At 47.8% G+C, this 23,118-nt stretch overlaps 3 protein-coding genes across 3 annotated transcripts; 2 read left to right on the top strand and 1 right to left on the bottom strand.

Moving 5' to 3' along the window:
* Positions 1-13,241: 13,241 nt before the first annotated feature.
* On the top strand, positions 13,242-14,267 carry HOO65_040555 (uncharacterized protein; the record flags this gene model as incomplete). The annotated part of the gene is made up of 4 exons (XM_071002943.1): positions 13,242-13,405; positions 13,476-13,748; positions 13,807-13,962; positions 14,015-14,267. The coding sequence occupies 4 exons, from the start codon at positions 13,242-13,244 to the stop codon at positions 14,265-14,267; spliced, it is 846 nt and encodes a 281-aa protein (XP_070859398.1).
* A 1,035-nt stretch (positions 14,268-15,302) lies between these two features.
* On the bottom strand, positions 15,303-17,381 carry HOO65_040554 (Glycogenin-1; the record flags this gene model as incomplete). Its single annotated transcript, XM_071002678.1, has 4 exons — positions 15,303-16,296; positions 16,353-17,157; positions 17,255-17,282; positions 17,358-17,381. The coding sequence occupies 4 exons, from the start codon at positions 17,379-17,381 to the stop codon at positions 15,303-15,305; spliced, it is 1,851 nt and encodes a 616-aa protein (XP_070859397.1).
* Positions 17,382-21,329: 3,948 nt separating this feature from the next.
* Positions 21,330-22,850, top strand: HOO65_040553 (Saccharopine dehydrogenase NADP+, L-glutamate-forming; the record flags this gene model as incomplete). Its single annotated transcript, XM_071002790.1, has 3 exons — positions 21,330-21,340; positions 21,424-21,506; positions 21,592-22,850. The coding sequence occupies 3 exons, from the start codon at positions 21,330-21,332 to the stop codon at positions 22,848-22,850; spliced, it is 1,353 nt and encodes a 450-aa protein (XP_070859396.1).
* Between the last annotated feature and the right edge of the window lie 268 nt (positions 22,851-23,118).

The following is a 23,118-nucleotide window of genomic DNA, read 5'->3' as shown; positions in this document are numbered from 1 at the left end:
ACGCAAGTGACGATATTGTTTTCGTTGAGAACTAGGAAAGTCAACAAGAGAGTAAAAGTAAAGGAGAAAGAAGATGGTGAATGAGAAGTAGATGAAGGAAGATGTCAGGATTTCCAAGTGTAACAAGGAGGGATGTGATATTTGTGAGTGCATATGCACTACTTATTAGTAGGCTTAGAAACAGAATCGCGATCCTAGAAAAGAACATTTCTCTGTTATTCTAATCAAAGTGCATCATCACCTTCAAATTATTTTATAGTGACTAGGGTTATAACCAGTCCCATAAGGGTTATTGCTTTTCTCAGCCTATGGCTTGATAGCTGCCCTATGAGTAGTGGCCGGGCTTGCCGCAGATGTCACAGGGCCATGAACTGGCCCGACCCCTACTTTACCACGCTCCTCTTCCTCCACAACACCCTTCTCGGCCATAAAATACTATGTGTGGACTCCTTCAAGAACTACTCGATGTTTTAGATACATTCCCTTGGCTTCCCAGAGCTTTGAAAGAGCCAAGCTTGCCTCCCCAAGATACTGAATCTTGACTAGGGTCAGAACCAAATTGTGGGAAATTGATTATACACCTCTAACACTGTTCGAAAGGGTCGGAGAACTTCCCTTATGACTGATCATTTTTTCTTTGATCCGTGTGTGATGGGAAACGACCACCTTTGTGGCTAGGTCGATCATAGGAGGCGACTTCTTGTCTTGGAAGCGCGGTGCTGTCTAGATTGTTGAGCAACATGGTGCCTTCTTCACTTGGCCGGTCACAGGTCAAGGAACAGCCACTTGGTTTGATTTTCATGTTGTTCCGCGTATGTGAGTCTAGGTTAAGATTGCCAGAGTACCGTCTTCTTGTGTCTCTCACTGTTACCTGAGTTTGCCTGAGTACAATTCCTCGGTGCGTGTCTTCTAGGTTGGTGCTGTACGTATTGTCTATGTGTAGTCCTTACCCTGTTAGTTCTATTGCGGCTACATTTCGGCATTCGCCATCACTAGGGGGGACCAATATAGTCATTGCTGTATTTCTGAAATATGCCCTCGTCCTTAGTCTCACATCCTACTTCACCAGTGGTACCATGAGTTTGTATATCAACTACTTGTCTGTTTTCACATGCAGGATTCTTGTACGCATATGATCATCAACCCCTCCTCTCCATCTTCTCCATTAAAGCCAGATGATTTGGATGTCCCTAGTCAGTATTGAACTGCTGAATCATGCATTTCATCTTGCTATACTTTCTGCCTAATATCGTATAGGCTAGTCTTGGGGTTGTTGTTCCTGCCTCTCCTTCTTGCATATGAGCTTTCTCAGACCATGAAGCTCGACTTCTCTAGTAGCGGCCTTGAGTTGAACAAGCCCAAAGCCCTCCTCCTACTTCCCGTGTTCTAGGTAGGGACATATCCTTTCTGTCCAACCTTAGTCAGCTGTACGTCTCCCACTTCCAGCTGGCTTCCCATTTCTAGGCTTGCAGCTGATTCTACAAGCGCTTCCTGCTGTCCCGCGTACAGCACATCCAGTCTTCCTTGGCCTGTGACTGGGCCGCTTGATTCGGAGCAGGTCTTCTTCTTTTAGGGGTGCCTTTTGTGCCTTCTGCCCTCTGAATTGTGCGTCTTTCCTCAGGCGTGGTTCCTTTTTTGTGCAAGAGATCTTCTTTAGAGTCTACTGGGTGTCGACGGCGGCAGATGAAGGAGACGGAGACTCACTGGTGCTTCTCCTCATAGAATTTCTGGCAATTGCTGCTTTCATGCCCGCTCGAACTGCAGTGCTTGCGCAGCTGCGCTCTGAGGCACTTCTTGGTGTCATGTCTTCTAAAACACCAGGTGAATTGAGTAGTCGCCTTCCATCTTTCAACTACTAGGCGCGTAAGAACGAGTCTAGGGTCTATCCTTATATGTGTAGGGGGCCTTTGGCCAACTGCCAGGATCTTGGTAATGAAAAGTCTTTTCATTTCTCTAGGTCTTGGCAGTCGTGTAAACTGGGGATATCCGTGTAGTCTGGGTGAAGCAGTGACTGGTCATTTCCTCTTTGAGCTTCACAGTTTGGCCGCCTCCGTTTAGGCCTCAACTACATCGGTGTCTGGTTTAATGTAGCTTTTGTCCTTGGAACATTTTTCAAAGCTTTGCCTAGCTTCGAGTCTAACTTCCTAGGTCTACGGGTCATTAGGAAACTCTCACAATCGCAACTTTCATTGTTTGCACTAGTTCTTATAAGAACCCTGCTGCCCTAGTGGGCTGCTGGCTACGAGAGTTGCCCGCACCCCCTCCAGCTTTACGGGGAGTGGCAGCCCGCTACTCACTGCCCTGCTCAGCAGCCTTGTGGGACTTATACACGGAAACATCACCCTGTGTGTCTGCGCTTTTGCACAGCCTTCTTGACTACCCCTACAAATAGGGAGACCTTCTTTCCGTTCTTTCCGCTCTATCATGACTTGTGGCTTCCTTCGAGACCTAGGTTAACTCTGCCAGACTACTCGGTGATTTGAATTTTGTTGGCGACCGTGTCACACTCACAACTCGCCCTGTCACAGCGACCTCGGTGTCTTTTTTATTTTTCCTAACCCCCCCCTACTTCAAAGCTTGTGCTACCGAAATGTGTGTAAGCAACCTTGGCCTTTCTTTTGCAATACCAATATTCTGCACTGGCTATATCATGCTGATATAGATGATTCTGAAGGAGCTTACAGCTTTCAAGATGCTCAATCAACCTAGCGTCTATCTTCTCTTTGATGAGGTATTGAGCTTCAGACAGAACGTCCAAAAGACATAGGTAGGCATAGGAAGTGGCCTGACGACATGCAAACATCACAGTTCCATTCCAGACTGCCTCTAGACAGGCTTTCTCAAACATGTATTTTTTTGATTCCATAATACTCGGCACTCCTAATCTACAGTCTCACTAAGAGACCTTTCATGATCATTACAAAAAGAAACTGAGGCATGAAATCTTTTAGGGAGATCCGAGGAAAACAGCATGTTTGCGGCGGCTTAGTTGCAGAAGCGCCTTGCTATCGGATTATGAGGGTCAAGAAATGGCCAAATAATACGCATCAAGGGGAAAGGGAAGAAACTAATATAAACTATTGGGGGGAGGTGAGGGTTCTTGTCGTGCGGGGTGGTTTATGGGTCTAGAAATGTAAGGTTTGCTCGTGCGATCTTGCCGGCACAGACCTCACAAGTCACTGACCTCTAACTCGTGACAGCATGCCCATTTATACCTAGCCTCTTGCCCCCTTTAGTCAATACCAACACCTATAACCACCACCACCCTTGCCATCCAGAGAGTCGATGGATTTAAGAATAGCTGACTGATGGACTCTAGAAGGGGGCTCTACTAGGGCAACTATCTTTGTAGCCACTGTGATGATGTTAGTCACTTTCAAGTCTCTTGTTCCATTCGCCTAGAAACAAACCTAATATTCTTGTCCTATCTTGATTCTACCTAGACTCGCAAGGCCACGGAGACGAGGGAGAGGTCGATTACGCCTCGACTATGAGGAATGACGGGAAGAGCAAAGATGCTCCAGTCCACTCGAAGCTGGTATCCCCACCCAGCCCTCTTTCTTTATTTCCTTATACAAGCGCCTTACCAGAACAGAGCTAGGTCATGTTCAAGAGCCCAGAACTGGTGATGGAGGCTTTAATTAGTACCGCAAGCTATAGAGACACACTTACCCACCTAGATGTCAGGCCTACAGCCAGCCAAAAAAGACGAGACCGCTAGCAATTACTCAAGACACTGTCAAGGACATAGCCAAACTTTTGCAGGCAAGTTTCTGAGAAACACAAAAACGACAAGTCCTGTTGTCAGCGGGCCGCACCGCAACGCCGAGTTCCTCCAGGATATGCAATTGCCAGAGCTTGCGCTGTACTCTCCGAGCTCCGCTAAGAGAGCCCCTCTTCGAGCTACGCGAAGGCTAAGTCGCTATCCCCTCTGGCGTCTGGGGAACGCTTTCAGCAGCACTCTGGGCATCCAAGGGCTACTTAGCCACCACTTAAGACTAGGGAAACATTTGGGACAGAGACAACGATGGTGTGAATGAAGCAAATGGGGGAGCAGGTAGAAGCTGATTTTGCAGAATAAGAAGGAGGTGCCGGAGTGCCCCATGAGAAGATTCTGAGAGTCCCCTTTACTAGCCTCCGGAAAAAAGGAAAACAAACGTGCTTCAACAGTCATATTTACGGAAGAGCGGTCGTACTCCGCTAGGACCTACCCCCAATTCTGAAAACAACTTGTATACTAGCTTCACATGGCCGCCAGATTAAAAACACCGGTTCGTCATCTTTCAAAACCAGCAGATATACTAGATAGAGAACCATTCTGACCCTAAAATGACATAGAAAATGCTTGAAATATATGTGCATGTGCAGCTAATGACTGGCTAGCAGTTGTACTAGACGATAACATCCCATCCAAAACTACATGCATGTATGCATTCACTAATACACAGTTTCAAGACTTAAGCCGGTTGATATTAATGATAATTATAGGCATAAAGTAAATTCAAGTTCAAGTTCAACATTGATTTGGCTCCCCTCTTCTGGCCAAGTAAGTACGAGATAAAGGAAGATCATGATCAAGAGCATACAACAGTGGAGGCTCCCACGCGGCCGCTAATAGTAGTGTGCTAGGCCAGCGCCCTACAGGCCAAGGGGACGCAGACAAGAACCATACTTTCTGCAAGCTACAGTTACATAGGTCGCATGTACGATGTCGAGGTCTGGAGATGAGTCTTCCAACAAGTCCAGAGATAAGGGATAGAAAAAGGAAAAAAAAAAAGGACATACAACACTGGGGATTCTCATGTGGTCACCCACCATAATACTAATCCAGCGCTTTGTAGGTTAACTAGGGGAGAGCGGACGGGATCCCGTGCTTTCTACAAGCTATGGTCGTATGTTCATTTTCACTCCCCGTTACTCAAGTCTATAGCCCGTTGTTAGAGTCACGTGCTCCTCTCATCTGTAGACGTGAATTAATACAACAGCAATGACTCGCTACTACTGAGGTTTGATAAGTGGCCTTGAATATCATAGCCAGTACATGAAATAGACAAGGCTCTTTCTTCTCACTCAATCTCAAGCTTTCGAATTCTTCGGGCCGATCCCGAATATTCACATCCTTTCTTCTCTTATTTCTTATCTCTTCCTCTTATCTCTTACTTTCTTTGCCTTATCGTTGATCACACACAACCCTACTATATCTGATACACGAAGGGTTAATCAAGAACACTGCGAGTCTGAAACAGCCGCAAGAGCAATACTTTGGTGCGGCACTTGGCGGCTTTCATGAAAGAGTGCGCGTATATTGTTTGCCTGTGCTCGATAAGACTCCCAGGCCGTCGCATCACAACCCTTGCTAATGCAATACAACTTAGCTGCTGGGATATTTGCACGATTCTCTCATGGCTATATTAGTTGAGGAGCACCAGTAAGCGAGAATGGTGTACTAGACGGCGACGGCTGTTCTTTCAACAAGGCTGTTCTCCTTGAGGCCGCGTATGAGATGCAAAGTTTGTTTAAGGGCTACTCATGTCAAACATGTTTCTGCCGGGCATCTAGTAAATCTGTAGATACCCTACGGATAAAATTCCCCGTTTGGATAAAAATGCATGCTGGCAATTCATGTATGCATATCATTGATGAGTGAGTGTGAGAACAGTTCCTCTCATGAGTGAGTTTTCTCAGGAAGTTGATTCATACGTAATTTGAAAGGTTAGGTGCATCACGGAGATGTCCTTACGGGAACACAATGTAGCTGTCCATAGATAGAGGGGGTATGGAGAGAGGCATAGAATATACCAACTTCTTTTTATCTACGGCCATTAAAACCTTATCTACGCTAACAAGACAGACGAAAGAAAAAGAGGGAGGAGAAAGATTTAGCGGCCGGATGGAAACAGCCTGCACGTATGTTCTTCCTTACGCAGAGAATTCATCCACGCGACTATGTTTCCCTTGGAGGCCGAGCTATTATAACGAGAAAGCGAGCGAGAGAGCCCTTATCTCGTTTCCCATACCATGTCACAGCTGAGTCTGCTTCACATCACATTCCTCTCATACAAAAACACCCTCTGTTCTCATATATTTCATCTATCTTTAAGGGAGCTCAGGTTGTTGCAGAATTCTATTATGCTCCCTATTTTTAAAGTAGATCAGACTAACCCAATACGAGTCTAACAAGAAAAGTGTGCGTGAGAGTCGCCAGCCTGCCACCTAGCTTTGGACGTGCGTTGTCCATACATCAAACAGGAGAATTTAAATCACAAGTAATCGTGTCATGAGCGCTGTCTTCCTCTAACACGTGCCAAGAACAAAAGTCACTTACCAAAGCCGTCTCACTTTGTTATCTTTCTCCGTTCGCGACAAAGTGTACGTGTGTGCCACCGTCTAATGGCTCCGCTTGTGGACCGTGAATTGAAGCAGTGTGCCTTTGGGGGGGGGGGGGGAGGGGTTTGGAGCCCATAGGATCTACAGTACAGCATGGGTTAGGGGATTTGGTTTCCATTCAGGCAGGGCCTTTGCTTTTGAGCCCTTGATTTGCATAATAGCAAGTTTTATAGGCCCCGTAGTAAAAAAAAAAGAAGGCCTGGCTGTTAAAAGTACGTTTGAGCTTCACTCTGGAGCTTACGAGGAACTTGGTCTGGGCTAAGCGTGCATGTTGCAATGATCTAATACACTACGTACTTATCTTCAAAAGATCTCGAGCCTTTCGCACTATGAAAATATGACTGGTAAAAAAGGCAAGGTTGGGTCTCGTCACCTGACTTTCTAATGAATCACATCTCCTTGGCAGCACCACTAAGCCAAGAGCAAACCAAAACAAGTCTGCCCGTGTTCATAGGCCAACCGAAAGAGTTGTTGGTTATATCCCTTATAACCCATCCTCTGTACAGTTTGTTTCTGTGTGATTATCTTGGCTAAACAACTCCTCGATGATTTCGCCGTTGGGCTCTCCTTGGCTGTGTAGCTAGTTCTACTGATAGACCGAAACAATACAAGCGCCCACATTGCCAAGAAATGAGAACGGCAATTAATCGTCGTTACCGCCTCTTCGCTTTTTCCATCTGCCTACTATCCTATTTGTAGTCTGCTCTCTTAAACCTGTTTGTGGCGTGCTCAATTGGAGAGTCTTTTTTTTTTTGGGGGAGAAGTAATGGTTCATAGAAGATCATGGATGCGGATAGAAGGAGCTGCGATGAATGAATGGGCACATGAAGGGGAGGGAAATGTCCCTTTCTGTTGCTAAGCTGCCAAGGCCGAGAGCCAAGGCGGGTGGTCTAGCGAGGCAGTTTTATTGGCTATTCAGTAATGAGGAGAGTGGTGAGAAAAAGAATGACGGATGGGTGGATGCACACATAATGTAATGGTATATGTGCACATGCATCAGCCGTATGCACTGTCATATGCAAGGACAATCTATAAAAGGAAGTATTGTAGAAGTGTTCGAGGACTTAGAGATAATAGGAGGGGAAGGGAGGGATGGATAGAGATCTGGCGTTTGGCAACGGGATAGCGGTGAGGTTGAAATGCAAGCAGGTGTTGGAGAGTCGTGGTTTTGGTCAGAGGTGAGCGGAGTGAGGCTCACGTGTCACTTTGTGGCTGTCTTGGTCCTTACACCGATGTACACAGCTTTCCAATTGTATCCCAATTATGAGCACATGAGTCTCTTAGAGTTGTGTTATAAATGAGTACCTCGGCGGCAAATATGTTACTCAGTGTCTTGTTCAAGCCTGCAATCGTGGGCTCGCGGCCAATCGGTTTGTTATGCCAAGAGAGCCATGAAGGGTAAACACATTGGATCATGGTATGAATTTTGCTTTTCCCCCCCCTCCCCCTCCCTAGCCGTTTGCGACAGTGACGGGCTTGGCCATGTCCTCTGGTCAACAAGGCGGATAGCATAGCAATGACAGTCAAGTCGGCCACCGGGGAATTGCTTGTGTCGCTAGGAGTGATCCTATTCAAATTATACTAGGATAGGCTAGACTTTGTTTGTGATAACTTGGAGATCCGCGTTGCAGTTACAGTGCCAATGATGTTTCGCCATCCATCGATCACCAAAATAGATAACTCATAGTAGAGGCGATAGCAGCAACAGCAGAAGTTGTAACTGTGGCACCCGAGACGGCAATAGTATGCTTTGTCAACGAATTTGTAACCCTTCCTCCTCACGTCCAAGACGTTACTCAAGAGCACAAGCTGATTGTCAAACAGCCGCGCTTGTGTCTGGAATCAGGCATTCTCAGTGGTCGGAATAAAGTGCAGGAAGGGCCCACGTGCAAGTGCCCAGAAAAGACGAGGCAGAGAGCCAAGGGAACAAGTATAAAAACAAGAAAAAACTTGCCCTTCTCCAGCGCCTGAGCAAGCAAGCAGCGCCTGTCTGCTACAGAGAAACACAGACCATGGAATTACGCTGCACTTACTTGTACTCATTACTAATAATACCTTTCTGGCCGCATAGTTTTGCGAGGCGGTGAAACAAGCTACGCAAGGAGGCCGACTCCTAAGCTGAAAAATCCGAGAGGAGGAGACAAAATCTTGAGCCGATCTTGTTCCATTCCAGTAGCAAAAAGAGGACAGGAGGTTAAGTGTGGATAAGAGCTAAAAATGCAACTGCCTTTTGAAGCCCGCTTTTCAGACTTTTTTTTTCTCTTTAAAAAAAGGGAAAGGAAGGGGAGGTTCGTTGCTTCCTTTCCTATCCCCTGCAGCGTAGAAGGCAATTACCAATAAACAATGAAGAAAGCCAAAAACGGCCAAAAAGCAAACCGACAAGGAGAATAAGAACCCGAATTGAGGCCTCCTTATCGGGGCCTCAAACTATTATTGGCTGGATAAGATGGGTCAGGGAGTCGTATTAATATATTTCCGACCGGGCTCTTTCCGCCTGTCAACAAAGAAGCAGAAAAAGAAGCTTGGTTTGTTATAGAAGAGTGAGTAGTTGCCCGGCTCTAGGCTAAGCAATGGCTGTTGATTATGGGAATTTTTGTTGCTAAGCCGGGTCAGAGCCAAGGCTTTGGGAGTTCTTGGCATAATAGATATTGTGTGATGAACAAATAACAAGCGGTTGTTTGGTATAGTACTGTGCTAGGCTATAGGGAGACACTGTGGATTGGCTAAGCCAAGTGCGAGTAGGTGCGTGTATGCGTATGTGTTTTGTCGCCTATCTTTGGTTGAAGAGTCTTGGATTGGATTGGCTAGCGCTAAAAAAGAGCTCATCGAACATCGAGACACGCAGAAGGATGCAGTCGCCAAGCCAACTACAAACGAAACTGACCTGACACAAGACGTAGCGTACTGTACTACTAGTACTGTATAGTAGACAAGACAGTCCCGGATCAGCATTTTTATAAAGGTGAAATAATGTAATTTTTTGAGGCCGTTTGAACTTTGACATGTGAAGCGTAGGAGGCGAGGAAAGGGGGGGGGGGAGACAAGGAAAACAAGATAAGCAAGAATAAGTGAGGCTCAAAATGAATGACAAAGCTGACATACGGCACAGGCACATGTCTTTTTTCTCTATTTTGCTGCTAGAGCCGCAGTGACAAAGGATTAGCCGTTGATCTTGTTGTTTCGGGCACTAGGGAGATGGATAAGGCCAAAAATTCGTGATTTGTGCGGGAACGGGTCGTGGAATCGTGAAAAAAGATCAAAAGTCCTTGTCTTTTATGTACTCCAAACTCTGCTGACTTTGGTTCGCTGGCTTGGCCTTGGCTGTGTCTTTTGTCAAATGAAGCGAAAGCCTCTTTTTCTACTGCGCCTGTCTTTTTACTTTTTTTCTTATTTTTTTTTTCAATTTCTTTTTTCCTTTTCACAACTTAGTTTGAATGCTAGGAGAAGAGGCGGACTTGAGGGATGGATGGGGGCTAAGCGAAGTATGCTGATCGTTGGTCTCTTTGTGTTTCTTTTCTTCTCTCTCTTCCCCTTCTCCTGCTCCGTCTCCTCTGGTTCTCTTACGCCGTAGCAGCCAAACCTTTGCTTTGTTTTATTGTAGCTGTTTGTACCCGTTGGTTGACCAAGTGCTAAAGGGCTGTGCCACCTTCATTTCCCCTGGTTGAAAGATGATAAACCCCCTCCCCTCCCCTTACCATGCCTCCACCCCTTTGGGCCTTGTTTGTAAGCTTGGGGCTTTGTGATGCTCTGGAGTTGGCCGGTGGGCTGGACCAGGACAGGGTAGGACATGTGCATGTGGCCAGACGGTCTATATTGCACACACGAGGACATATATACACGCTGGTGATGATATCAGAGAGGGGCCTTTTTCCAACAAAAAGTGTAGCTACTTCCGCCATGGCCAGCATCTTCTTGCATTCTTTTCCTCTTCCCTGGCGAGTCGATATTGGGCCACATGCGCTATACTTAATTCAGAGTGCTTTGCTTGTGCCAAGACGAACGGACGGGCTCCAAAAATGACATTCTCTTTTTCCCTGCATTATTCCTAGTCCCACCCCACACCCATCCCTTCATCCCAACCAGCCCTTTTTGCCCCTTCCCTTCCTCCCGACTCTGAGTCTTTGCTTTGTATCCATAGCTGTGGGAAGAGAGAAGAGAAGAGTAGAAACGAGGAAGAAGGGGGAGAGGGAAAAGGGAAGTGGGAAACGAGAGTATTTTTTCGCCGCGAGGAGGAAAAACGGAGAAGCAAAAAAGAACTACATGAGATGAAACGAGGCTCTTCTATTGTCTGTAATTGCAACTGTCTCGTTTTCTCTTTAGAGAAGCGAGAGAAAAGAGCGTGTACGAAAAGACGAGACGAGCTATGGAAAGATAGCCCCCAGGACTTGAAACTAGATGCAGTTGAGCTGGCTCCTGTATTGCAGGCATTTCTCTTTGGTACGGGCTAGGCTAGGCTAGGGCTCTTTAGCTCTCAAGCTGCCAGCGAGCTGTTATTAGGTTCTAGAACCTAGAGCAAGCAGACAAGACAACGAGCGGGATAGCAGCCATGGGGCTATTGGAGCGGGCCAATACTTTTTTGACAGAAAGCCATCTTGTGTATAGTAAGATACGTACTCACATGTAGAGGAGCATGCATGTGGACATGTATACATGCATGCAGATAAATTATAGATATGTGTATCTTTACAATCTGGCAGGTTTATTAAGATAGCAAGCACAATGGCACATGGGAGGTGGATAATGACAGCATATTAGTCATGGTAGTCACAATGGCTGGCCAATAAATAACCATACGTCCTCTGTGTTTTATTTGTTTTTTTTTTGTTGGCAAAACATCAATTAGAAGCACAGCCTTTCTTGTTTGTGTAATCAAACATACTTTGGGTTTGGTAATAGCAGCCCAACTGTATGGGCTGTTCTCCTCTTTCTCCTTCTCCCTTTCCACCCACCCCGGTCTCAAGAAGGTCCCGTGACTGTTGAACTCGGTATGGCCGCCAAGAACAATTGCTTAGAGGACAGACCGCTAAGCCTACAGATAGCAGGCATTAAGAAACACATGAACGATGTAGCCTTTAGTTGCGGAAGTCTGTGCTTGTTTGTATTTCCAGGACTTTTCGTGTTGCTGTAGTAGACTTGTAGGTTGATAACAGCTTTGCCTGGGCTTTGGAATTCAACCCCATACTAGTTAGGAAAGGAGAGCACCGACCGACAAGGAGCACGCTATTAGATGAATATGCACATGCATTGAGGCCAGGCTAGGTAGCGGAGATCTGGGATATGGGAGGGAGTAAAGTGGGATCTGGGCGTGGGTGTGGGCATATAGGATGATACATACAGGCCAAGTTATTGAATACGTACCTAGTTGGACTCGGGGGAGTGCATTGCATGCTGATCATTGTCTGCGTTGGTATCGAATTGGAAATAATAAGAGCCTGTTTGCGTCTCTGATTTGTTACATTGTATGATGGGTCAATAGGAAGCAAAAGCAAAAGGAAAGAAGATAACTCTTGGAAGAACAAAAAAGAAATCATGAAATACAGAAACAAAAAACAAGAGAGTAGGGAAAAAGGAAATAGAAAATAAGAATAAAATGAAAACTCCCTGGTGTTATCTAGCTCCTAGAATTTGCCTCTTTGCTTCTCTGCCTTTCCTACGCACAACTATCCGTCCTTGTCCTCTTGTCCTGTTTCTTACTCCGCCTTCTCTTATTCTTGTTGTTAGCTTGGGTTGAACGGTGTCTTGGCTTGGCTCTTGGCATTGTCGTTTTTTTTCCTCTTTTTTGCTGTGGTTTACCCTGCTGTCTGTTTCGTTTCACAGGTAAGCAGGGGAGACGTATAGTAAAGAAGGGTAAGGTGAGGTTGTCCAGTCGCTTATATCTGGTCTTGTTGAGCGAGGGGTCTTGAGATATTGGTTTGTAAGCTAATCTCCCTTCCACGAGAAGTGCATATTGCTTCAACCCATCACCAACTTTCTGCCGTATTTCTGCGTCTATGGCTTCTGCTTTTTGGTATTTGGCTCGCTGCCTTCTTTTTCTTTCACACCTTTCTGTTCTTCTCTTAAGGTTGGTCCAAGCTTACTAAATCTTGTAAGTTACTGCATCCGGATGTTGTCCCTCATATTAGCTTTTGGCCTTGCCCCTGTCCTCCCACTACCGGTTATACACGCCCCCCCCCCCCTCTCCTCCTCTTCTCAGGCCTGCCCTTCCGTCCTCCGTCTCCCCTCTCACCCATTACATATCTTTACTTATCTTCGCACCCTTTGTCCTTTTCACGCCCCCCTTCCACCCCTTGAAAAGGTGAAAAAGTCTTGGCTTTACAGGCTTAGCCTCTTTGCACCACAAATCCTGACCTTGCTTCGGATCCTTTTGATATTCTGATTTTGTTCGTCTTGCTGTACCCTTTGATGCTGGTGTTTGCTTGCGTGGAGGCCGCTTGTCTTGTCTTGGAAAGTCTGGGCCTTGCTCGTTACTCTGGCTGGGCTAGGATGTTGGGTGTTGTCGATGGCCCTGACATGGCCAAGTTAAATATCGGAGAGGTCCGCACTTCTTCTGGAACAGCTTGCCCTTTGATTCTCTGCACCATCGGCTTTTCTCTTTTTCTCTTCTTGTCAAAGGCTTGACTTGACTTGGCGCTAGACTTATCACACTGTTGTCCTGGTTGGCACATTAGCTCAGTCATTTCTCCAACACTGCACTCTAGCTTTGAGGTTTTGAGACCACTCCATTGTCTCTACTCGATACTTTTATTCGATCGTGCTTTTCCAGTATAGACTGTGTTCACACCAGTCTTTCCAACCATTTAGCCCGACCTTCTCACAGTTCCCCCTCTCCCCCCTCCCCCACTTTCATATTCACAATGGATGAGCCTATGATTCGGTTCTCTCAGAAGGACCCTGAACTCTGCCGTCACTATGCTGGCTTTGCCGCCAAGCTCGAGAGACAGCAGTTTGATGTCATCTACTGGCTGCTGTTTAGCTTCAATCTGATAACGCTGTTTACTGCTGCCCGCTCATACATCAAGTAAGTAATTTTGACAACATGTTTCTTTTCTGTGTGTTTGTGCTAACACCATCCCCCCTCCTCCCTTTAGAGCCCAGGAAGCCCTTCAACGTCGCGTCAAGGGTACAAAAGACTACTCACGCGCTACCTCCAAGTACCTTTACTTCTGTCTATTCTGCCTAGCTTGCAGCATCGTCATCGTGATCATGGAAGTCTTCACTCTCCTTGCCCTCCAGTTCTGCGATGGCGAGGTTCTCATGTCGCTCTACTGGTCCACATGGACTATGATGCAGGTTGGGTCTTTGGTAGCCATTTGCGGTATTGTTGTAGCATTGCTGCATATTCACCGTGATCGTAGAGAGCCGTAAGTGCCTGCCTTCATCACATCAGTCGTCTTTACCTTCCTGCTAACCCATATCTAGTCCGTGGGCGCTTGCTCTGGGAACTCCTATTCTCGTTGTTGCCGGTATCTGGCACTTCCTTCAAGACGTAATTGTCGACAACATCCGCTCCCTATGGACTAAGGCCAAGGCCTCGTCTAAGGACGAGAAGGCCCCTGGTCTTCCGCTTAGTCAAGTGTAAGTATTATACTCCCTCTTGCGTCATGGAACTCCTATTAACACAGTATAGGAACACCATTCGAGTATCTGGACCGCCAACTCCCGAGCCTTCTTCGCCTACAACAATGGCTGCTACTATTGATGATGCCGATATCATCGGCTTCACATTAGCCGGTGGCCCTATTGTCCGATTCTCCAACGCTGTGCCGAGTCACCAATGGGGCAACCCGGAGCTTGTAGCTCAGACTGTCGGCGGTCGGCCACTTCTCTTCTACGGTCCCCAGGGACTTCAGATTAACCGCCGCGGAGACGAGAATGTGTAGATGGCGAGATGAGTTAGTGGTCTTGACAGCAGGCTGTTGACATCTCCCTCTATCTTTTTTCTTCTTTTTCTTTTCTTTTCTCTTTTTTCTTTTTCTTTCCATTTTTCTTAATTCGTCTTTCTTTTTGTCTTTCCGCCTTTAGCGTTTCGTTCTTTTTACTCTCTTTGCTTTTCTGTTTCATCGATATCCCCCTCCTCAGAATCACCTCTGTGTAACCTTTTTGTTACATACACATACCCACACCACTTACTTACATCGCCTCCTAGGCCAGACTTGTTTTCCCCTCATTTTCGCATTTATTTGCTTTGCTTTGCATTTGGTACTCTCTCTTTGCATTTTTATCTGCTTCTGTCTTGTCCTTTCTTATTCAAATCTGTCCTCCCTGTTGGTAGGCATCCTTGGGAGTGGTGATGTACGTTTGGCCCGGTCTTGGGTGCTTCTGGTTTTTCGATATCCCCCGGTGAGTTCCTCATGTTGTTACAAATGAGACTCCCAATAAGTTAGTTATTTGTTGACCATACATGCTGTCATCTCTTCACATACATACATACAAGTGACATTGCCAGTAGAATCACGTGAAAAGCCATGGAATATTGTAAGCGAATGCTTAACTAACTAAAAGGAAGAAAGAACAAACAAACCAATGATTTGGAGCGCATACGAAAAAAAAACCCGCTAGAACATGAACATCGTGCGTGGGAACTCTTTCCATAATGCCACAGCCAGTCTGAGGCAGAGTCCGAGGGGGGGGGGGGGGGGGGAGAGAAAGGTAGACAAGAAAAAAACAATAGAAACCCAAACAAAAAACAGAAAAACACAAAATCCGGTCGTTATTTTCTTTTCGAGAGGTGGGAAGAAGGAACAGGCGATTAGCTCATATCAAAGATGAGCTAGTTCAGAGGCACAAGGCCTAGTGTGAATTATATGCAAAGATATGTTTTGGGAGGAGAGAAAGCTGAAGTGAGACAGCGGTAACAGGAAAGTAGTAGATCCTAGTTAGCCTTTTATCTTGTCTTGAGACTAAGTTAGGCTTGGTTAGACTCTCTCATCATCTACAGTCACAGAAGAACCGAGATATCCTGGAGCAAACATGGGCAGATGTTCATTGTGCTTGTGCTGCATGGTTGGGAGGGCAATAGTAGGCGAGTTCTCGTCTTCTTCACTCTCATCATAGTCGTGGTCGGTCTGCGTTGTAGTGCTGACACTCTGGGGAGCTCTAGAGCCAGCCATAACAGAGCCCACTGTAGCGATGGGGGCGTGCTGTCCATGTTTTTGGTCGTTATCCTGGGTCTGGTACGCATGAAGCAGTCGCTTCAGTTCGGGCACTGGGTCAGGATGCTGGTAGAGGATATTAACAACCTCACACAGGCAGTCCATAGGCTCATACTGGTGGCCATGCACACAAGTCCAAGTCGACTTGGTCTTGCGAAGGGGCACGCCACGGTTCGACAAGTTGCGTTGCTCAAAGTAACGCGTAATCTGCGGGACACAGTCCCAGGCATTAGTCCTGTTAAGGCCGGCCCACGGATCACTACTAGTGCTAAGGTGCATTAGAGGAGGAGTTGAAGGACCACTAGTAGCTTCGGCAGTGGGGGTAGTAGCATACGAGGCAAGTCCCATCTCGCTGACGGGCACAGCGGTCTCATTTGTAGAGTAGTGCTCCGTGTCTGGGTCAGAGACAGTAGAGTGGTCGACTTCCTGGAAAACAGGTGCGTCGAAGTGATATTCCTGCTCATAGGTCTCGTGCACGGGCTCCGGCTCGTTCTGGGTCTCTTGCTCAAGGTATTCTTCCTCCTGGTGCTGCTCCTCTTCGTACTCTTCGGCGTCATCAGCCTGAACATGGTCTTCCCAGAAGACTCGCGAAGGAGCGACCTGGCGATTCTCCTGTTCCCAGGGGAAAACAGCGGCGTGGCCTCCAGTGTTGCCCGACCAGACATTGCCACCGAACGGGTTGGTATCAGTCGACATGGTGTAGACCTGGTGAGGGAAGTTTCCTGCCTCGGGGGCGCTGTTGACAGGGGGTCCGGAACTAAGAAGTGTTAGTGGCTGAGTGTCATCACACGAGAAATATTGTAGAGAACATACCGAGCTCCATCCCAAGCGCTAAAGCCAGTGTTGGAATAACCGGCAGAATATGAGTTTTCGCCCAGAACGAAGCGGCGAACATGCTCAATATCCTTCAGCTGAGCCCCGCTACGACCCTGGACTCCATAGTGCTTTTCAAACACAGCGAACCACTTAGAAGCCAGCTCGTTGTAAGGCGTGCCGCCCTGAGTAATACCGCGGCCCGAAGTCCAAGGCTTGTCCTTTCCGATGAAGTGCACTAGGCTGATGTTGGGCTGGAAGTGCTGGTAAGCAGGAAGGTACTGGTAGTGGGCGGAAGGTGTGACATTGTAGGTGAAGCTGATGCGGTGGAAATTGGTAAAGTGTGAGTTCAGCAGACCCTGGTCGGCACCGTCAAATGAGACTCCAGCGTCAGCCAGGGCCTTGAGAGTGTTGAAGGTCTCCAGACTAGGCTTCAACATCATAACACCCGAGTTGAAGCAGTCGGGCCAGCCAATGTCAGGGGCAGCAGCAAAGGGCACATCCAAATCAAACAGCTCATCGGGGGCACGAACGGCCACCACATCGGCATCAATGTACACGATTTTAGAGAACTGGGTCTGATTCCACAAGGCGATCTTGGTAAGGGCAGAGTGCAAGTCCGTACGCTGCATGAGAGACAGGTTTCTGGCGTTGGGGTTGGAAATCCGCTGGACCTCAATAATGTAGTCATAAGTGCCTCGTAGCTGGGCAACAGTATCAGCAGATACGGTGTCGCGAGTCACCAAGACAGCGAGCTGCTTGGTAGTGCCTGCATCGCGAAGGGAATGGGCAAGCACAAGGGCACCTTGAGGAGGAAACGGTTAGCCAGTCAGTCCATGTGAGCAAACACTAGACTGTAAGAGCGTCAAAACGTAGCATAGCCATTCATGAGTTTAACTTACCAGGCAGATACGAGTCGTTGGTGAGCAACTGCAGAACAAAAAAAGAGTTAGTCGAAGGCGAGAACGCCATATGCAAATAATAGCATTGCTAAGCCAAACATACCGTAGCGTAAACCTCGGAAGCCATTGTGAGTATCAAGGCCGTAGCAATGAGCTAAAGAAAAGATGTAAGGCTATAAAAAGATAAAAAGGTCCAACTAGGAAGATGAAATCAAAGACTCTGCAAAAACAAGTAGGCCAATGTAAGGGGGAGGAGCTTGAATTCAAAAAAAGAAAAAAAAGCGGCCTGTATGTATGCTGGGACAGAAACAAAGAGAGCAGAGAAGAAAGGCCAGACTTTGAGGCAGGAATCTACGGGATATTTGAGAAGCGCCTTGCCCCAAGATGAAGGGAGGAAGAGGGCCAAGCCAGCAGAAAAAAAAATGTATCAATGTCTATCAAGTGAAATCTTGTTAGGAGCCTGCAAAAGGCGAACCCTGAAGTTCTAGGAGGTGAGGAAGAATTCAAGACGGGAGGAGGTTCAGATGCACCAGGCAGGTCAGCAACAGCCGCAGAGTTGGGCAGCAACTACCCTTTGTTCGAGGGACCTAGCTGCAGAACGCTAGATGCAGGATGCGCAAAAGGGCTACTACCAAGATAGATAGAGTAAGAACGAGCGGAGCTTGCGTGGGTGTGTGAATGCGCGAACATGAATGGAGGAGAAAGTGCAGTTGCTCTATTATCTTCGGCAGGAAAGGAGATAGAGACTTTGTTTTTTGGAGGGGAGAGGATTAAGCCTCGAACCAGAAGGAACGACGAGCAGCAAAGCGCAAATCCAAAGTTGGACTCGGGCTGGGTGAAAATGGCCTCTCTTGCCTGTGAAAGCCTTGACCGCAGGCTGCCTTTTATTTTCCTAGGTTAAACTGAGCTAGCTGCAGGTGTAGGTAGGTGCAGCTGCAAGTGGAGAAGTTTGGTCAAGCGAAAAAGTAGCAGAGACGAACAGGAAGCAGCGGCAAGAGACGAGAGCAAAATAGAAAGAAGTAGGTAAATAAAACCAAGCAAATAAAATAAGATACAGCCGTGATGCAGGAAAAGAAAAGGGCTCTTATCAATGGTTCGATACAAGAGCAAATAACCAGCAATAATTTGGAGGCTGGCAAAAATTTCACCACGCACAAGGCAGCAAAAACAACAGCAGCAGCCAATACAGGGAAATTAGGAAGAAATGTGACAGTCACATCAAGTCATGGATGGCAAAAAAAGAAAAAAAAAAAAAAAAAAAAAGAAGGAATGCAGAAAAGATGCAGTTGCAGTTTGGCTCAGAAGTGCAGCCAGGGTCAAGGTAGCGAAGCACTAGTAGCAATTGCCTTTGTCGCCAGACTGATAAAGCAGGAAGGCAGGGCAAAAAATAGCCGTGGCAAAACACCACCACACTGCACCCTGATCCGCCCCCATTGCACAACCTCTAAGCTAAAGAGGCCTTCTTGTTGCACTCTAAAGCCCGGTCGCCCTGCGGTTTTGAGCCTACCCCACCTATTCTTTTAGCATCCCCCCCCCTAGACACGCTTTGCTTGTATCTTTCTCGGCTACAAAGCTTGTGAGACCTGGCAGTTGTTTTGGTTTCTTCTCACGTTAATGACATGGGCGTTGGACGAAGCTTTCAGTAGCTACCCCATACTTAATTTATTCCATGTGCTACAAATAGCGCTCCGAACTATGAAAAGGCGGAGCTTTGGAATTGAAGTGGCGACAAGAGCGGGGGGGCTCAATTGGATATGGGAAAGGAAAGCTTGGAAACGCAGGGATAACCATGTTGAGTCCTAAAAAGCAGTTGCAAGAAATCATCTGGAGGGGAAAGAGCGAAAAGGCTAAAAGCCAGCCCCTCTTTCTTTTCCTGGTTCATGCGGCCAGAAAGCACTTTCTGGGTCTGGAAACTGCCCTCCATCCAACCAGATAAAATACACCGCAATTTACCGCTTCAGCAGTCCGTGTGCAGAGCCTTCCCAATAGTGTCTAATGCTATCTCCCCAGCTTGTAACTAATCAAACGCTTCGATATGTCTAGCCCGTTCCAAACTAGATGATTTCTCCGTTTTTGGTTGTCTTCTTGGGCTCTGTTCTGACATACATGGCAAGAGTCAGCCCATGTTGTCTCTTCGTATATGCTACAAGCTGCTCTGTGCATTGCACTGCTTGTAGTCTTGCTTCGACAAGCTTGTCCCGCCCAGCGAGCGACTGAGCCGAGATATCAGAAGCCCTGGTATGTTGTATTGTGTTATCCTCCCAGCCCCTCCACCATCACAAACAATGTAACCAAGACCGAACCCCTTCCAAAAGGCCTCCCTTACCTCCTCCTTCGCTCTGGGGCTCTGTTTATTCCATTCCTGACCGCCCCAATGTTTCCTCATCTCTTGCGACTGACTGTCTCGATGTTATCTGATGGTTGGTTCTCCTTCGCTTTTTGCCACTGCAGATCTGCAAGTCTCGGTCTCACCTTCACCTGGGTTTGCTACCAACAAGTAGTTGTGAGTAAACTTCGTCGCATAATCGGCCAATCTAGCCGCTCTCCTTTGTTCCATGTCACTGGCATCCGTGTGACGCGCCATTGCCACTAGTCGTCCTGTCAATCTTCTAGTCAAGGCTGTGGTACGCGTACTAATTGTCAGTGCAATATATCTCTGAACAATCCGCTACTCGTATTTAACCACCTCTGGCCTATTAACCCTGGCGTGACACAAAATACGCTACGTACATCCAACCCTAGTGCTACTAGCTCTGACATGCCCGCATAAAGGGTTACGTCGGCGTAAGATCTATAATGCGACTGCTATAAGGCTCGAAGAAAATTACGTGGAAAGGAGAAGTTGGGATGATGAGGCCTAAGATTGTGCACACCAACTATGTACTGCATGTGCTACTAGGAGTAGAACATGGTGGGAAAGGGCTTGGGTCGTGATGTGCATCTAGTTTGCATGCTGCAATAACGCCTGCAGCTGCAGATGCATGTGTGCTGCAAAGCTATAGGAAAAATGCAAATGGAAAGGCAGAGACATGGAGAGCGACGCAGAAGGCATGACCAATGTCAAGAAGGGTTGTCTGCAATTAGGCAGAGGCTTGTACAACAACTTAATCCGGACATATCAGCACTACCGCTGCATGATATCCAGATGCTTGGAGTCATAGCGGAGACGCCCCTAGCCTATACAAAGCAATAGGGTATCTTGTGCTGGCTGCGATGCTTTTCCTATGAGAAAATAGAAAAGTGATCAGTCAGCTGCGTTGCATATCCCCGTGCCGCTTAGCTTGATGTTCTGGGGCAAATGCAGTCATACTCCAAGGCCTGAATGCAGCAGCTAGTGCCCAACATCAAGTTTGTCACGATGCAATAGAAAAAGAGTTTAAGAGGCAAAGATAACGCAGCGCAGCCGAAACGAGCCAGTTGACTAGACAGGAAGCCCGCTCAGGCTTAGAGTGCAAATGATTAGGCTGCTAAGGTACATGTGTACATGGGAAAGGCAAAGGTTAGCTATTATTAATGAGGCTACAAGTATTTGATGCTACCCAAAAATACCAGCAGTATATAATTCATCATCCTGCCCACTGTCCATCAAACCACCGTGTTTCCCGGCCTTAGCCCGACATTGGATGAGATGGGGTCTTGACACCGGAGCCGGGCCCGAACCGAAATGCTGGATTTTAACCTCGGGGATATGGGGCACGTCAAGTGGATGTACCGTACCTGTATTCTTACTAAGCACTTGGTGATAGGTGAACAGTCTTCGGCTTATGGCCTTTGTTAAGCCGCCCAAGGACCCCGTGTCATGTGGGTCATAAGTATTTTGACAGAGTTGCCCCGCCTTGCGGCGGCGCCGTCAGCCGCTATCGGAAGGAAAGGCAGCTAATTCTGTCGAGAAGGCCGGCAATGGGGCTTAGGGTTGGGAAATCTAGGGGAAAACCCTTTCGTCCTGGAGGGGCTTTAACCTGACAAGAAAAAAGCTAAAAAGCTTCACCCTTTGGTCCTTGATTCCTTGTCTTGCAAGCAATCAACCAACCAACCTCTTTTTCGTGAACCAATTGGTTGCTTTACTTCTGCAAAAATGTCGTCCTAGTAAGTCAGGATTCTCCGTAGCAGGGAGCGGCCACGGCTTATAGCTCAATTCAAGCTAACAAAGTGCTATCCTCATCTTACAGCAAGGTTCTCATGCTCGGTGCTGGCTTCGTCACCCGCCCGACTCTCGATGTTCTCAGTGACTCTGGAATTCCCGTGACTGTTGGTAGGTTTCACTGTGTCTGACCTAGCCTTGATAGCCGCGGATAGTGCTGTTTTGCTAATATTTTGTCTTTTCTCCCATCCCTTAGCCTGCCGTACCCTCGAGTCCGCCAAGAAGCTGTCTGAGGGTGTTGCGAACTCCACCCCCATCTCCCTTGATGTCACCGACGATGCTGCCCTGGATGCTGCCGTTGCCCAGCACGACCTGGTCATCTCTCTGATTCCCTACACCTTCCATGCCACCGTCATCAAGAGCGCTATCCGCCAGAAAAAGCACGTCGTCACTACCTCGTACGTGTCCCCTGCCATGATGGAGCTGGATGCCGCTGCCAAGGAGGCCGGCATCACCGTCATGAACGAGATTGGTCTGGACCCCGGTATCGACCACCTGTACGCCGTCAAGACCATTGAGGAGGTCCATGCCGCTGGTGGCAAGATCATCAAGTTCCTGTCCTTCTGCGGTGGCCTTCCCGCCCCCGAACACTCAGACAACCCGCTCGGCTACAAGTTCTCGTGGTCTTCCCGCGGTGTTCTGCTTGCCCTGCGCAACGCTGCCAAGTACTACAACGACGGCGCTGTCGTTGATATTGCTTCTGCCGACCTGATGGGCACTGCCAAGCCGTACTTCATCTACCCCGGCTACGCCTTCGTCGCCTATCCCAACCGTGACTCCACCCCCTACCGTGAGCGCTACAATATCCCTGAGGCCCAGACCATTGTTCGTGGTACTCTGCGCTACCAGGGATTCCCCCAGTTCATTCGTGTCCTAGTTGAGATTGGCTTCCTCAGCGACGCCTCCACATCGGCCCTAGCTACTGCCGGTCCCTGGAAGGCCGCCACTGCTGCTGTTCTGGGCGCCAGCGCCAGCGATCCCGCTTCGCTTGAGGCTGCCATCGTTTCCAAGGCCACCTTCGACTCGGAGGAGGACAAGGAGCGCATTCTGGCCGGTCTGCGCTGGATTGGCCTCTTCTCCGACGAGCAGATCACTCCCCGCGGCAACCCGCTAGACACTCTGTGTGCTACCCTAGAGAAGAAGATGCAGTTCGAGGATGGCGAGCGCGACTTTGTCATGCTGCAGCACAAGTTTGTCATCGAGAACGCTGATGGCTCTCGCGAGACCCGCACTTCCACTCTGTGCGAGTACGGCCAGCCCTACGGCAGCGGCGGCTACTCGGCCATGGCCAAGACTGTCGGCGTGCCCTGTGCTGTTGCTGTCAAGCAGGTCCTGAACGGTACGCTGAACGAGCGCGGTGTTCTGGCCCCCATGAACTCCAAAATCAACAACCCTCTGATCAAGGAGCTAGAGGAGAAGTACGGTATTACCATGATTGAAAAGACTATTGCTTAGGCGTATGGGCTTTCTCTACAGGCGAAATAAAACGCGCCAATCAAAGAACAAAAAGTAGTAAATAACCAAAAGAAATGAGTCACGATTTTATTGTCTACGCTTGGAAACAATGGAGGATCAAATGCGCACTATGTATGAAATAAACCGTGGGCTAAAGACGGAAGAGGAGAGAAGAGGGGCTATACTGAACACGCTAAACATGCAATCTGTTGCCATTTGCTCTTCGGGTTGGTTACCCTCCAGGGACTAGACAAATGGAGCAAGATGA

The sequence above is a fragment of the Ceratocystis lukuohia genome (assembly GCF_044167205.1).
Source record: "Ceratocystis lukuohia strain C4212 chromosome Unknown Supercontig4_pilon, whole genome shotgun sequence".
In the NCBI taxonomy this organism is placed as follows: domain Eukaryota; kingdom Fungi; phylum Ascomycota; class Sordariomycetes; order Microascales; family Ceratocystidaceae; genus Ceratocystis; species Ceratocystis lukuohia.
This window is presented reverse-complemented; position numbering and strand designations above follow the sequence as displayed.